Raw genomic sequence first — 16,434 nt, 5'->3', positions numbered from 1 at the left:
ATGGTCCATTTCCCTCAGCATGAATTGTTGAGGAGGCTTCCATCCTGCAGTGGGTTGATAATGGCTGCACTTTACTTTACTTTATACCATCATCAATATCATTTATAAATACAGAAAACAATAATGGACCCAACACTGAACCCTGAGGGACTCCACTAATAACTTTAGTCCACGATGGGCAGTACCCATTGATTACTACTCTCTGTATTCTCACCCTCAACCATCCCTTTATCCATAGCAGCAATTTAAATAAATAAATAAATAAATTTTCTGTTTATACACCGGCACGACAACCAAGTCAGTAGAGTTTACAATAAATCATCAACACAAATATTTATCGTATTTAGTAGTCACGGGCTTGAACCCCGGTCCACTCAAGGAACACATGCTATGCACTCTCGCTCCTGACCACAATGCCACACTGCGCCAATTTGTGCAGCAGTCTTCCATGTGCAACAGTATCAATAGCCTTTCTAAGATCCAAATATATAATATCAAAGTTATTCCCTGCATCCAGTTCTTTTGTGACTGCATCATAGTATCCATTCAAATTGGTCAGGCAAGTCTTTCCCTTAACAAAACCATGCTGTGTCCGAGCTATAACTGAAATCTTGTCTAGATGATCCTGCAGTGCTTCTTTAACCAGTGCCTCCATTAATTTTCCTGGAACAGTTTGTATTCATTCAGCCAATTACATTTGCTCTTTCGCTCATTCCCATTTACCATAACACTCATTTACTCACTCTCTCTTTCACCAGAACTGACATTTATTCTCTTTTACCATATTTTCAGTTCACTCTTTCACTCAGTGCCCAGTCCATTCATTCTATCTTCCATCCTCTTTCATTCATTCTTCTTCTTCTTCTTTCATTCTACATAGTATGCCCTCTACTAGCTTATATATTTTTCAACTGCTTCTCTGGCCCTGGTTGCCCATACATCTCTCTCTTTCTCTCTCCCATATATGGTTACCTATTAGGGCCCCAGGTTCCTACACATGGAGGCTTGAAGTGGTGAAACCCATGTTTAGTCTCTAGAGCAAAGTTTCCGGCATCCCCCTCTCCCCATACTTCTCCTTAAACCTATGCACGGTACTAAGTACTATAGGTTTTGATACCTTTCGTGCTTGGGGTTTTCATAAAAAAAAAACATAACAGGGCAGTCCTGGGGGATACCCAGGAATGTAAACACAGCTGTGGACTTTCATATTTCAGTCTTGCTTGTATGCCTAATTATTTGACACACACACAGGTAGTATTCTGTATAACATTTGATGTCAGATTTAAAAATCACAAAAGGAAAATTAAAAATAACAATAAAATGTAAAATAAAATGATTTCTTTTTACAAAAAAAAAAAAAAAAAAAAAAGGAAAGGAAAGCTGATATTATTTATATAGCACTATGTATAAATATAGTGCAAGCGCATCAGAGCTTTAACATCTAAGGCACTTAGATGGCACTTTAACATCATAGCACTTTAGGCACTTTACAACATCATAGCACTTTAACATCTAAGGACATATATCAGTGTGTTTGTCTTTATGAGTGTTCACAAGTTGATTTATGTTTTGCTGGGTGAAAAACCTGGAATAACTCATGGGAGACTACTCCCATCATCTGATTGGCTAAGTACCCTGACTGAACAGGCCTTTAAGAATTCCTCTTGTCTCCAATAGGAGTCAGATTGAGACCCCTCCAAATGATCAGTAAGTGTCAAAATCATCACACTGTAATGAAGGATACTGTAGCTGATCCATATGACTTACACGAGGAGCTGAACCTACAATTACAGAAAAGTGCCTAGTATTTCACTTCACTGGCAAAGCTTTCAGAGATGATCAACTATGATAACGAGAAATTGTACAATAAATTTTCAATGTTTTCCTGAGTACAAAATTACAGACTATTTTTGTGAAAATATATTGTCACTATTCCTACATGAATATGTACTTTAAGGATCAACAGCATCTTAAATGAAAGACTATTAACCAAATATCATACCCGTAACTGTCAGAGTTTTAATGCACACACAAAAATATCCTTTTAAGTCCAAAGCTAGTTTAAACATAATACTTTTATTTTTAGGAACCTGAAAACAACCTGTTATACAAAGTTGTTTTCATATATATACAGGGTGTCTCAAAAATATTGGTACAAACGTTTAGGGGAGGTAGGTAACATCTAAAGGAATGTGAATCGTATAGGAACCCATAACCGGAAATGTCACGGGAAAGTAGTAGCAGAGGCACAAGAAGCAGAAATGACACAAGACAGTAATTAGTGGCAAACATTTATTTGACATAATATTAACAATAGAGTACGAGATGGATGCATTTCATGATGTTACAACAGATGCTTGAAGGTTCCACAATGAAGACGCGATGCATGCATGACACCAACGCAGCATGGATTGGCCGATACAGTTGAACACACCTGGAGTTTCTTTGACAGCAGCACAGACGAGTCTCTCCATGACATCCATTTCTGTCTCCACAGGCGATTCATTCATGATAGATTTGAGGGCCCCCCACAGAAAGAAATCAAGGCTCAATAAATCAGGTCAGCGTGGGGGCCAGGCAACGGGTCCACTACGGCCAGTCCATCAATGCCCAAAACGCCTGTTCAAATGGTCATGAACGCACCTTCCATAATGGGCAGGCGCCCGTCATGTTCTAACCAAATGTTACGTCTCACATTTGCTGGAACATCGTCAAGATGTTCCAATATTTAACAGAGTTCATGTGGGATGGTAACGGGTATGGGCCGACTAAGCAGTCACTGACCATACCTGCCCAGACATTTATTGCAAAGCGATGTTGTGCCACATGGGGGTGCACATGGTGTGGGTTGTCGTGAGCTCACACACTAGCATCGTGCTGATTGAATAAGCCTTCCCGAGTGAAATAAGCCTCATCCGTGAACAAAACATAGGCTGGAAAATTCAAGTCCTGAACACTTTCTTGGAGAAACCACTACGCAAAAGCCACACGTGCAGGATGATCTTGGGGGAGCAGTAACTGAACCCTTTGGAGATGAGGGGTGTAAGGAATCGTCGTACCAGACACACTGTGCACTGCAACGAGACACTCCTAAGACAGAGGCAACGGCACGTGTGCTGGTAGTAGGATTATTCTGGATGGCATTCAACACACTTTCTTCCATGGCGGGAGTTCGCGTCGAACGTGGTCTTCCCGCACTACTCCTGTTACCTCTAAATGACCCATAATCGCACAAATTTTGATGCACACGTGGTGGTCCGGTACATGTCTGTCCTGGAAGCGTTCTCCATAAATTCGTTGAGTGGCTCGTCCATTGCCCTCTGCTAATCCATACACTAGGTGGATGTCTGCCAGCTCACAATTTGTATATTGATGCATGCTCTTCATGCGGCAACTACTGCTTCAATGAGTAAACCAGAAATTTTCCCTCTCGCAAACTGATGAACAGCACCGTGTACCAACTTACGGTGACGTTTCCGGTTATGGATTCCTATGCAATTCACATTCCTTTAGATGTTACCTATCTCCCCTAAACGTTTGTACCAATATTATTGAGACACCCTGTATGTACAAGCTATTTCAAAAAATTAATTATTTTAACCTTCTGAAAATGTTTTTTTTGGTTGTTTTGCAGTCTACTTTCATAACATCATAGCCAAGTATATTTAGTATTTAATGCAAAGTTATAGAACCAATTCTGCAACTTTAAAGACATTAAGCATTTTAAAAAAGAAAAGATTCCAGAACTCATCATATATTTTCTATCAGATATTTGGAAAGAAAATTAACATATATTATTACAAATGAAAATACGTTTCATTTTTAATAGGGTGACCAACCATCCCAAATTTTGTGGGTCATCCCAATTTTCGCCTCTCTATAGAGGCATCCCAAAAGAACCCTAGGCAGGATGCCATTTGTCCCGATTTATCACATAACATAAAATAAATAATATAAAATATAATAATAGATCGTACTAAAATTCATTAACTAGCATAACGTGAATGTGTATAGAAAGTTTAACTAAAATAAATCTCCATTTACATCTTCGATGTTTGTCTTAGATTCCTGGACAAGAACAAAATCCAAGCTTCTAATTGGTACACATACACATGTGTATCAATTACACGTGTATGTGTACACATATGAGCTGCTACATCGCAATACTGTATATGTGAAACATGTATAGATAATGTGTGGTCCGCGGTATTTTATAATTTGATGTACCAATGAAAGAATTCAGATTTTTTTGGTTATGTCCAATTTTTTAAGATCGATATCCCGAAATTGGCTGATCAAGAGTTGGTCACCCTAATTTTCAAGTACATCCCAAGCAACAGGGAAATATGCAGTAATGCTTTGTCCATCTGTCTGTCACAACTGAATAAATATATTACGATTACATTCACACATAAATGTTTTAGACATGAGGTTAGCACAAATTAATCTAATACTGATTTGGGAGTTAAATAATTTTATGATAGATGGAAGAGAAATTGCTGCAACTAAAAGTCAACAAAGCATGTGGGGTTGGTGGAATCTATCTAATCATATTAAAATCAGCAAAAGAGTAGGCAAATGTTCAGCTATAATATTAAGGACAATCTTGAATTAAGGGAAAGTCCCAGCAGACTGGAGATGTGCAAATATAATGACTTAAGTGCCAGGAAAAATAATAAATTCAAAAATTAAAGAAGAAATGCAAAATGATCTTGATAGGAGTAAAGCTATAAGACAATCAAAGCTTGGATTTATTAAAGAGACATCAGGTATGAGGTCATCATAAGGCGACCAGATATAAAGAGTAATTCTGACATCATCTGCTTAGAGTAAAGCTTTTCATACTGTTCCACATGAATGATGGTTGTACCAATTTGAGCAATGTAGCATCAGAAACAAGTTACTACTATGAATAAGTGGTAGGAGATAGAGTGGTTATAAATGGACACTGCTCTTCATGGATTCCGGCCCCCCTGAAAACTCCAAACATAATCAGCATTAGAACATATGGTACTTAGTACCATGTATAGGTTGAAGCTTGAATAGACAGAAGATACTTGTTGATTAGACTTGAATTTCTGCAGACTGTAATTTTCTGTAAATACATGTGAAGGCACAATGGCTGTGAAGGGTAATATTGCAATATATCGATTGTATTATTATTATTATTATTGCAATAAAGATTTCTTAAGGTTGGTCCAGAAAGCAGAAGTAGAAGGGATAAATGAGGAAGAGGAAAAGTGTGTTCTGTGAGTTTGATGTTAGAAAGTGAGTGGATGCTAACTAGTTGTGGCAGGAATTTGGACTGGTGTTTTAAAGAGAGTGGGGAAAATTACAGGCACCAATTCTTAAAAAAACCACCATGCCTATAGAAACAGTACGCAGCAGAAACGGAATGTCTGAGATAAAGAGTGGAGACACTTTGTAAGGGATGGGTTAACCTGACTGCCTCCTCCTGAATGGAATCAAGAAGCTTGAGAGAGAGAGAGAGAGAGAGAGAGAGAGAGAGAGAGAGAGAGAGAGAGAGAGGGGGGGGGGTTCTAGGGACACCACCCTAGATGGAACAATATTCCGTGGTAGGGTGAATTTGATATATATGTATAAAACGAGTAATTGCTTAAAAGAAAAGTAACAACAAGAGCATAAAAGAAAATCCAGTTTTCTTAATGCAGAGGAAGCAGTATTTGTGATGTGCTTATGCCAAGCAAAATTAGAATTCAGGATAATCCCTAATAGAGAGAGAGACAGAGAGAGATGTGATATTTTCTAGAAATCTGAGTGTCACCAAAGATGAGCATAGATACAGTAGACTTTTATGAGAAATAAGACAGGGCCAAGTTTTAGAAGGATTGAAGTTAACTTGATTTTCTTCAGGTAATTTTCCAATGGGGAGAAAATAAGAAATTGGTAGTGCATATTCGAGAAGCTGAGGCACAAATGCGCAGGTAAGGTTTCTCTTTCTATGAATAGGATTTCTAGTCAGTGGAGATACAAAAGGAAAAGAGTGGGAGAAAGAACTGAAACTCAAGGAACACCAGCAATAGTTGTTGTTTGTTTGTTTGTTATTTGGTTTTTAGGAGCATTAGCAACTAAGGCCATATTGCTCCGGGATATGCGGTGGTCATTCCCTGACCTCTCCACATCCTCCGTATTTGGTGGTGACGGGCTCGAACCCCGGTCTAATCAAGAAGCATGTGCTACGCACTGCTGCTCCTTCCCACCTGGCTATGGAGGCACCTCCAGCAATAGTGGAGAGGTGAGAAGGCAGAACCCCATCTACCATCAACAACCACAGTGAGTGGCCAGAATGAAAATTGGATAGCCAACTGCAAAAAAACAGTCAACAGACCATAAGAGGGGAGTTTGTTTAGAAGACCTTTATGCCAAACGCAATCAAAAGCTTTAGTAATGTCAAGAGCAATGGCTTAAGTTTTGCCAATTTTTTCCATTGAATTTGTCCAAGAATGAGCAACATAAGCCAATATATTATCAGTGGATCAACACTGACAGAATCCATATTGGCTATAATGAACCAGGTAGAAGGTTTCAAGATGATAGTTGATGGATTTCTCCATTATTTTGGAAAGAATGGAGGTAAGTGCAATTGAACAATTCGTGACCCTTTTTAGGAAATGGATGGATATGAACAATTTTCCAAGCAGAAGGAAAACACCAGTGGAATAAGAAAGTCTAAAAAGGCAACACAGAACAGAAGCAAGCTCAGGGACACAGGTTTTGGGTACAAGTGGAGAAATCCATCAAGAAATGGAGCTTTCTTGGCATCAATATCATCTAGAATTCTTCTAACCTCCTGTCAGAAGACCATAGGGTGGGGGCACTGAGTGAAGTATGTTGGTATGGTAAATGATGTTGATCATTTACCAAGATTATCAATATGAGTTAAAAGAAGAGTAGGACACTAATAAGTCAGCTTTATCTTTAGTTGAGGATGCAACAGAACCATTAGGTTGTTACTGAGGTGAAATACAGATGGACAGCTAATAGCTTTGACAAGAGACTAAAAGACAAGACACTACCACCACTAGTACAAGAAGTAAGTTTTTGTGTGTGTGTGGGGGGGGGGGGATGTGAAATAATGAATTTCACCTTAGAGGAATAATTTCACTGACAAAATCTGGGCAAATGATGAAATCAGAAGTTTCAAAACTGTAATCCAACCAAGGAAAAGAACAGAAATCACACAAATCATCCCATTTCACATTCCTTAAATTCAAAACAACACTAGGCTGAGAATGGCCATGAGAGAAAGAGAGAGAGTCCATTGGAGAAGGAACCATTACCAAGTCTTGGTGTGAGATGTCTAAAAGACCACTAACATTAACCATGTACTTTGAAAGATTGCTCTTGAAGAAAAGTTCAAGAGTATTGGATGTGTTTAGGATTGTGTGATATTGTGGTAGGTAAACGAACAAGCTATGTGAGGTCATCAGTAATTGCAAAAGCTTCAGTGGCTCAACCAGCTGGGTCTACTTAAATAGAAAATGAAAGCCAGCTAGAGTTGTGATCATCAAAATCACCAAGGAAAATTACCTCTTTTAGAAAAATTAGACTGGACAAAGCTGAATTTCAAATGAAGTAACAATTCAGAGCAATTAATGGAGAAGTAAGAATTACAGAGGCAACAAATGAATTTGACAGAATAGGGTAGAGAGAATTTAAGCCACAGGAAATCAAAAAGAGGAGATTCCAAATTAGGAAGAGAATGGAATTACTGACTACCATTTAGACAAGAGGCAAGTTTTCTACACTAAGATGGAGATTTGAATAGATACCTACTGCAACATGCTACATTCTTATCTTGAACAGTCCTAGTACATTAACTGGAAAACGGAAACTGGAATCAGAAGATTTAAAACATGGACGATAAATAATAAGGTTTTAAGGTAGAATACATAATAAAAGATTTCATTCCTAGAACAGTAATTTCACTGACATGATCTGAACACTGGAATCAGAAGACTTAAAACAGTAAGAAAAGAAGACCAAAAATAATGCAGATCAACTCATTTCACATTCCTAAAATGCCAAATGATGTAAGGGTGTGAATGGCCATGAGAGAGAGAGAGAGAGAGAGAGAGAGAGAGAGAGAGAGAGGAGGGGGGGTGGGCTCCACTGCAGAAGAGATCATCATCAAGTTCTGATCTGAAGTGCACAGAAGATTTTACCTTGAATAGCTGCTGGTGAGGATAAAATCAAGCATGCTGGGTGTTGTGAAATGTTATTCTGGTACGTAAATGAACAAGCTGTGTGAGGTCATTAGTAACTGCAAAAGCAGTTCAACCAGCTGGAGTTGTGAACATAAAAATCACTAAGGAAAATTAACTTACTGTTAAGGAAGTAAGGCTGGAGAAAGCTGAGGTGCAAAGGAAGGCAAAGAATTCCAAACAATTAATGGAGGTGGGGAAATGATAGAGGCAACAGATGAATTTGACAGAATGGGGTAGAGAGATTTTAAGCCAAAGAATATTCCAAATCAAGAATTCTCTGACAAGGAATATCAGAGGACATATGCACAAGTATTACCTTTGGAATGAAATGAATCAAAATAATTATTACAACTAAAATGGACAGTGGTAGGGCAACCACAATATTAGCACAGAGGCACATGATGCAAGAAAGCAAGCTTTTAGCATTAGCATTAGTAGAGGCATATGATGCAAGAAAGCAAGCTTATTCAGAATCAGCCAAAAAAAAAAAAAAAAAAAAAACACACCACTCCCGTTTCACCCCTCCGTTCATTCGAAATACCTGTCCAGTTGAGCCTTAAATTTGTTTAGGCTATCAACTTCAACAACAAGTGATGGAAGTCGGTTCCACCAACCAACCACCCGCTGGCCAAAGGCAAATTTCCGCACATCTATCTGACATCCGTCCTTCCTCAATTTGAATTTATGCCCTCTGAGGTGATTATTCTGAGCACGATGAAGAATCCCATTGACATTGAGCATGCTCAAACCATTCAAAGCCTTATACACCTCTATCAGATCACCTTGCCGGTGCCTAGTCTCCAGACTGTAATTTGCAAAACTTAAGCCTTTCTTCGTAAGAGCAACCCTTTGTTCCATTCACTAATCTTGTTGCCTTTCTCTGTACCCGTTCCAGCAGCTCTACATCCTTCTTGAAATGAGGCCTCCAGACCTGTATACAGTACTCAAGATGTGGCCTAACCATTGCCTTATACAAGGGAATAATCACCTCCTTATCCCTGCTAGAAAAATTCCTGTATATCATTGACAAGACACCACGAGCTACTCTTGCAGCTCATCTGCACTGCTCAGAGAACTTCATATCTGCTTGCACAATTACCTCCAGGTCCTTTTCATTCTCCACCACTGTCAGTGTAGTACCGCAGAGTTGATACGTTGCTCTGTGGTTACTGTTTCTCATATGTAGTATGTCAATGTTAAACTTCATTACATTTGTAATGAAGTTTACACTTTACACTTCATTTACACTTCATTACACTTTACATTTGTCAATGTTAAACTTCGTTTGCCACCTCTCAGCCCATCTGTTCAACCTTTCCAGATCCCGTTGCAGCAGCATAGCGTCAGTAGTGTCCTTAATAACCCTGCCAACCTTTGTATCATCTGCAAACTTGGACATTAAACTTGATATACCATCATCAATATCATTCATAAACACCGAAAACAACAACGGACCCAACACTGAACCCTGAGGAACTCCACTAATAACAGTAGTCCACGTTGAGCAGTGTCCATTGATTACCACTCTCTGTCTTCTGCCACTCAACCATCCCCTTATCCATAGCAGCAATTTGCCTCCAATGCCACACTGCTCCAATTTATGCAGCAGTCTTCCATGTGCAACAGTATCAAAAGTCTTTCTAAGATCCAAATATATAATATCAAAGTTATTACCTGCATCCAGTTCTTTTGTGACTACATCATAGTATCCAATCAAATTGGTCAGGCAAGACCTGCCCTTAACAAAACCATGCTGCGTCTGAGCTATAACTGAATTCTTGTCTAGATGATCCTGCAGTGCTTCTTTAACCAGTGCCTCCATTAATTTACCTGGAACAGAAGTTAAACTAACAGGTCTATAATTACTTGTGTCAGCCTTTGATCCTCCTTTGTGAATTGGGGTTACATTTGCACATCTCCAGTCTATGGGTACCTCCCCAGGGTCCAAAGAAGCTCTCATAATTATCCTCAACAATCTCTCCTCCACTTTCCTCTCAGTTATTACAAAATCATCTAGCTCACTGCCAATGTTTACTTTACCTACGTCATTCTCCTTCCTGAATAACTCCTCATACGTGAATGTAGATGCAAAATACTCGTTTAGATTGTTAGCCACCTGAGCAGGATCCTCAACTGTTGAACCATCAATATCCATTCAAAGTGGACCAATCTGATTCATCCCTTTCCTTCTTGAGTTTAAATAGGTAAAGAACTCTTTTCTGTTTTTCTTTGCATCCTTTGCCAAGGATTTTTCGTAGTCTGCCTTTGCCTGCCTAATCTCCTTTGAGACTTGGTTACAGACCAACTTATATCTATCATAGGCTTCCATGTCACCCATTAATTTGTATGTATTCTATGCATTTTTCTTCTCTGCCACATGTCTCATTAGTTCATCTGACAACCATTTAGGCCTAAACCTTGAACAATATTTCTTAGTTGGTATGTAAAGCCTTCTAAGATTAGTTCCTCGAATGCTTCCCATTTTGAGTTTGCTGTTGGTAACATCATCAGTTGGTCCCACTGTATAGAATTTAAATACTGTCCCAGACCATCATAGTCGCCTTTACGAAAACAAGAACCCTTCCCTTTACCTCTGATGGTAGTTACCTCCTTGAGTAAATCCCACTTCAACACACTGTGATCACTGCCACCTAGTGGTTCATTTATCTGCAGATTCTTAATGCATGAAGAATCACTACTGATAATCAGATCAAGAGTATTGCTCCCTCTTGTTGCCGCACGAACATGCTGATGTAGAAAACAATCATCCAATAAATCCACAAAAGCCTTGCTAGTGTGTGAGTGACCAACCCACAAATTCCAGTCAATATCTGGGAAATTAAAATCCCCCATTATAAGACTCTCTGATTTACTGGCCCACTCTATTTCCCTGTAAAATATCTTATTATACTCAACAGAGTCATTAGGCCTATAGCACACTCCTACTCTCAATTTTGATTTCCCTATGCTTATGTCACACCAAACTGACTCGACACTGCCCTGTCCATCGATGTCGACTGGCTTCACTTCCTTGGATTTTGTGTGTTTCTTAACTAATAGCATAACCCCTCCTCCCCTGCTGTCCTGTCTATCCACATTGTATTCCCCAAATTCCAGTTCCGCATTCCTTATATCTGTGTGACACCACATCTCTGATATCCCAACAATATCTGCCTTTGATGTTTTGAGCAATACCTCAAATTCATCAAATTTATGTACCAAACTCCTAGCATTGGTGTACACGCAGGTATACATGCACACAACACAACCCATGTGTTTGCTTGTACCGCAATGACTCCCAGCAGTCTCTGAAATATCCTGCATCTTGTTTTTCAGGCTTCTGCTCATTTCAATAGAAGCAGTGCAAGAATCACTTCCACCTCTGCCAGTGACTACTGTTAATTTATTAGTCCTTGTATCCCTCCCTCAACTAGCAGTTTTCCGACCCTCCTAACATTGCCTCGACAGCATCAGCAAAAATTCTTGCACCCTTTCTATTTAAGTGTATCCCATCCCTGTAGAAGCAATCTCTCCTGTTAACAAATACAGTCCAGGCTGAAAAAAATTCTACCCCTTGAGCCTTGCACAATCCCTCCAGGGCCGAATTGATCGACAAGGCTCTCATCATATACTCCCTCCTATCGTGTCTGGGCAGAATTGCAGACACTTTCAAATTCAAGCTTATGCAGCATCAGCCAAAAAAAAAAAAAAAAAAGCTCTGATTTCACCCCTCCATTCGTTTCAAATATCTGTCCAGCTCAGCCTTAAATTTATTTAGGCTATCAACTTCCACAACAAAAGATGGAAGTCTGTTCCACCAATCAACTACCCGCTGGCTAAAGGCAAACTTCCACACATCTATCCTACAAATGTCTTTCCTCAATTTGAATTTATGCCCTCTCAGGTAATTATTCTGAGCAAGAGGAAAAATCCCATCAGCATTGAGCATGCTCAAACCATTCAAGGCTTTATACACCTCAATCAGATCACCTCGCAGGTGCCCAGTCTCCAAACACTGTAATCTGCAAAACTTAAGCCTTTCTTCGCAAGAGCAACCCATTGTTCCATTCACTAATCTTGTTGCCCTTCTCTGTACTCGTTCTAACAGCTCTACATCCTTCTTAAAATGAGGCCTCCAGACCTGTATACAGTACTCAAGATATTCCCCCCCCCCTTCTGATTCTATATATGTTTGTTCCTTTGCATCATTTTTCCAATATAAATATTAATGCGTCACTCTTCTGGGGTTAGACAGATTTTAGTGAAATTGGGTTTTTGACGCAAAAATAGATAAGTTGGTATATCACTTTCTTGTGCACAGTTTATGTAATTATATATAAACATTTTAACAACCGACAGTACATACCTAGAAATGACCATTGCACTAATTACAGGTGTCCAACCAGAATACAGCACCTTGCATGTGTATTTGTTATGCCTTGCTATAATTGCCCATACTGGGATAAGTAAAAGGAATATTGCAACAAGTACAGCAGCCAACCATGGACCAGTATCTATAAAAAACATTTCTTGTGTTTATGTATATGTCTAGATTAACAGGACATAAATTGCAACACTATAATTTTTTTTTAAACATGCATTATAACTGGAATAAAATTGTTTCATAGACTGAATTTTCTTATAAACTGACCAAAAATGATTAAATAATATATTATTATATTAATAACAGAAATGTACTGCAGATCATATGAACCACAACTAGTGTGCTAAGTTAATATTAACTTAATAGAGAAAAAAAAAAAGAGTAAAATAAATGTTAAAAAAAAAAAAAAAAAAAGCAATAATAACAGTAAACATAAGTCCGTAAAATTTTTTTTTTTTTTAGAAAAAATTATTACCTTGCTAGTCTATCCTGAGTTACTTGTAATAAACATTTCATGCATTTATGTATAATATATAATAGCAGTAGCAGCGACATAAATAACATCACTATAATTTTTTTCAAAATAAGCATTAAAACTAGAATAATTGTCCAATATACTGAATTTTCTAATAAATTAACTAAAATGATTAAATACTATATTATATTAGTAACTAAAAAAACAAACTATAGGCATATTTACAAGGTGGGGTTGAAAAGTTTGTGGCCTGAATACGAAAGGATAGTGGTACAGTGTCAAAAATTTATACACTTATAACAATCCAAATAGTAACACACCAAGTTTCATGCAATTTCAATAATGTATTTTTTTAAAATTACAATGTTGTTTGTTATTTGGTTTTTAGGAGCATTAGCAACTAAGGCCATATTGCTCCGGGGATATGCGGTGGTCATTCCCTGACCTTTCCGCATCCTCCGTATTTGGTGGTCATGGGCTCGAACCCCGGTCTAATCAAGAAACGTGTGCTATGCACTGCTGCTCCTGCCCACCTGGCTACGGAGGCGCCTTAAAATTACAAGTCTTTTTTTTTTAAATAGCTGAAGTCAACAAAGTTGTGTGAATGAGGAAAGATGGACAAAATCAGTCACTGTATATGTCTAGTGCAGTCATTCAATATTTGGGTAAAAAGGGCCTAATACCAAAGGCAATTCATGAGGATATGGTTACAACATTGGGAAAGATGCCCCTTCCTATTTCATAGTTAAGAAATGGATAGCAGAATTTAAAGGAGGGGAGGGGCAAGAAAGACGATCCACACTGTGGAAGACTTGCAACATCCATCACTCCAGAAGTTGATAGTGTGCATGACCTGGTGATGAGGATCAATGAATGACAGTTTGTTACATTGCAGCATCTCATCTAAATAAGAGGTTCTCAATATGAAAAAAGCGTCAGCGATTTGTCCCAAGGTTTTTGACAGTAGATTAAAAACACACAAGAGTTGTCAGGTCAAGTGAACATTTGCATTATTTTCAAGCAGATCCAGAAAATTTAACTGCAAGGTTTTTGAATATGGATGATATATGGGTCTATCAGTTTCACCAAGAGAGAAATAAGTAGTCCAAACAATGGAAACAACTCTTCTGCCCCTTCAAATAAAGCCACGTCGACTCCTTCTGTTGGTGAGGTAATGGCATAGGTTTTTTGGGATTCTGATGGAATGTTGCTAGTGGATTATCTTCAGAAAAGCCAGACAGTCACAGGGGCATATTACACAGACCTTGTGAGGCATTTGTGTGAAAATATCAAAGACAAATGCTGAAGGAAACTCAGCAAAGGAATCTTATTCCACCAGGAAAATGCAGCTGCTCACAAGTCCATCATCATCATCGTGGCTGCACTACATGAGTGTGGCTTTGAAATCTTGGAACATTCCTCATATTCACAAGATCTAACACCATTGGACTTTCACCTATTCTCTAATTTGAAAAAATACATGGATGGCATCCATTTTCCCACCCACAGTGATATCGCTGCTGTACTGGATGCATTCCTGAAGACCCAAGAGAAAATTTTCTTCACACTGGAATCAATGCACTGCAGCATCAGTGGCAAAAGTGTATTGACTCTAAACAGGACTGTTGATGAGTGATCATCAGTCCTGTTTACCAATAAACCCTTCGTACTCAGGCCACTAACTTTTCAAATGCCTCTCGTGTTTAGAAAAAGTCACAGAAATGCACTGCACCCCAAGTGAATACCTACAATAACAGTGAAACCTCATTAAAGTTTTCTTCCTTTAGATTTGTTCTGACACCATTGGGTCAAAGGAAAGAGTCGAATATACTGAGGTGTCCGCTTTTCAAGGGTCATTGTAGCCAGTTTAAATAACTGGAAGAATGAAATTTTTCCAATTTACTCCAAGTTTTTATTTATTTTTATTAATTATCATTATACATATGTGTTTCAATTAACTTTTAGTAAAAATAAATATATATTGTTTGTTTAGAGGCAATTTATGTTCTCATTTTGGCAATTTCATTTTCATTGTGGATAATTAGATCACTTACTAGACCCAACAGTTCCCCACCCCTCCCATTTAAAATTTTTGCAAATGGCCCACTACAAACAGAAATAAATTTCATTTCTTAAAAAATTACCAATCAATGTAATGCATGGGAAAATTTCAACTAGTATTCCAGAGGGAGACATCTGCACACATGAACAAATATCAATAAAACCTTTGTATGTAGCTATTTAAATGACTGCCATTTCTCACTGCTGAACGTTGTTGTTGTTATTTTGGTTTTCAGGAGCATTAGCAACTAAGGTCATATTGCTCCATGTATATGCGGTAGTCATTTCCTGACCTTTCTGCATCCTCCGTATTTGGTGGTCACGGGCTCAAACCCCAGTCTAATCAAGAAGTGTGGGCTACGCACTGCTGCTCCTGCCCACCTGGCTACGGAGGCGCCCCACTGCTGAATGAAAGTGATATATATCAGCAGGAAAAACTGTCACTGTCCCTCAGTCAAAAAGCTGGACACCACTGTTGCTAAAGCAGTAGTGTTCAGCCACTGCTTTAAGCATCACAGTGCTTAATATTACTTTCAAGTGTTTTTATCAACGTATATTTGTAGACACGGAAAATCCCAATGGACTACATGGTCAAAATTATCTATGCAATCTGTTGGTAGTGTTATATTTAGTTTTAATTTTTTTGAAAGAAATGTAATACAGCATTCCAACACTTTTTTATATACATTAACACAAACTCAATCCTATATACAGACTTGTTTCGGTAGTTTGTTTTTTTGCAATAGTGTCTCTCAGTTTGGCAATTTTACTGCCTTGCTAAATGATGCATTCCAGTGGTGCACTGCATCAGACAGTCTATAAGTCTGCAAACGTTCTAACAGTAGTAGTAAGTGAACTAATGACATATTGTGCCATCTGTTCCATGAGTAATCCATGGCCATCACAAGTTAATTAGTATTACTGTAATGACCTTCACTTGCCTTCGTTGCAAATCCCATTAACCTAATGAAACATGCATGTGTGTCAATTACCTTTGGAAAGTGCCCAGTCCAGGATGGTGGAAAATATGAAAAGGACACCTATTAAAGTGTGTCCTAGAGGGTGCATGTTTTGGAGAGGTTGCTGTGGCACCACACCATCTGGAAACAGCCCATCTGTTTCCAGCCAGTGTACTGCCATATAATTAATAAATAACCCAGATGTCTCAGTCTGGATGATTCTTATTTATTCTAACATGTAGGAGAAAGTATGATGGGGGGTTAATATCCTCCATTTAGTTCTCACCAAGGATCCAAAATGCATCCAAAATTTGACAGTTCAAGAAC

The 16,434-nt window shown here is 38.4% G+C and overlaps 1 protein-coding gene across 4 annotated transcripts in view; it reads right to left on the bottom strand.

Annotated features, from left to right (window-relative positions):
* LOC150076258 (solute carrier family 41 member 1-like) overlaps nucleotides 1-16,434 on the bottom strand; it is a 192,990-nt gene that overhangs the window by 68,001 nt on the left and 108,555 nt on the right. For all 4 annotated transcript variants that reach the window (XM_090387763.1, XM_090387760.1, XM_090387762.1 and 1 more), the window contains one exon: nucleotides 12,595-12,742. In XM_090387763.1, the coding sequence (XP_090243889.1) occupies nucleotides 12,595-12,742 (148 nt within the window). The remainder of the gene's footprint in view (nucleotides 1-12,594; nucleotides 12,743-16,434) is intronic.

This window comes from Mastigoproctus giganteus, chromosome 13 (assembly GCF_048544385.1).
Source record: "Mastigoproctus giganteus isolate SK-2022 chromosome 13, ASM4854438v1, whole genome shotgun sequence".
Lineage (NCBI taxonomy): Eukaryota > Metazoa > Arthropoda > Arachnida > Uropygi > Thelyphonidae > Mastigoproctus > Mastigoproctus giganteus.
The sequence above is the reverse complement of the archived record's forward strand: the minus strand, read 5'-3'. Positions and strand labels throughout refer to the sequence as shown.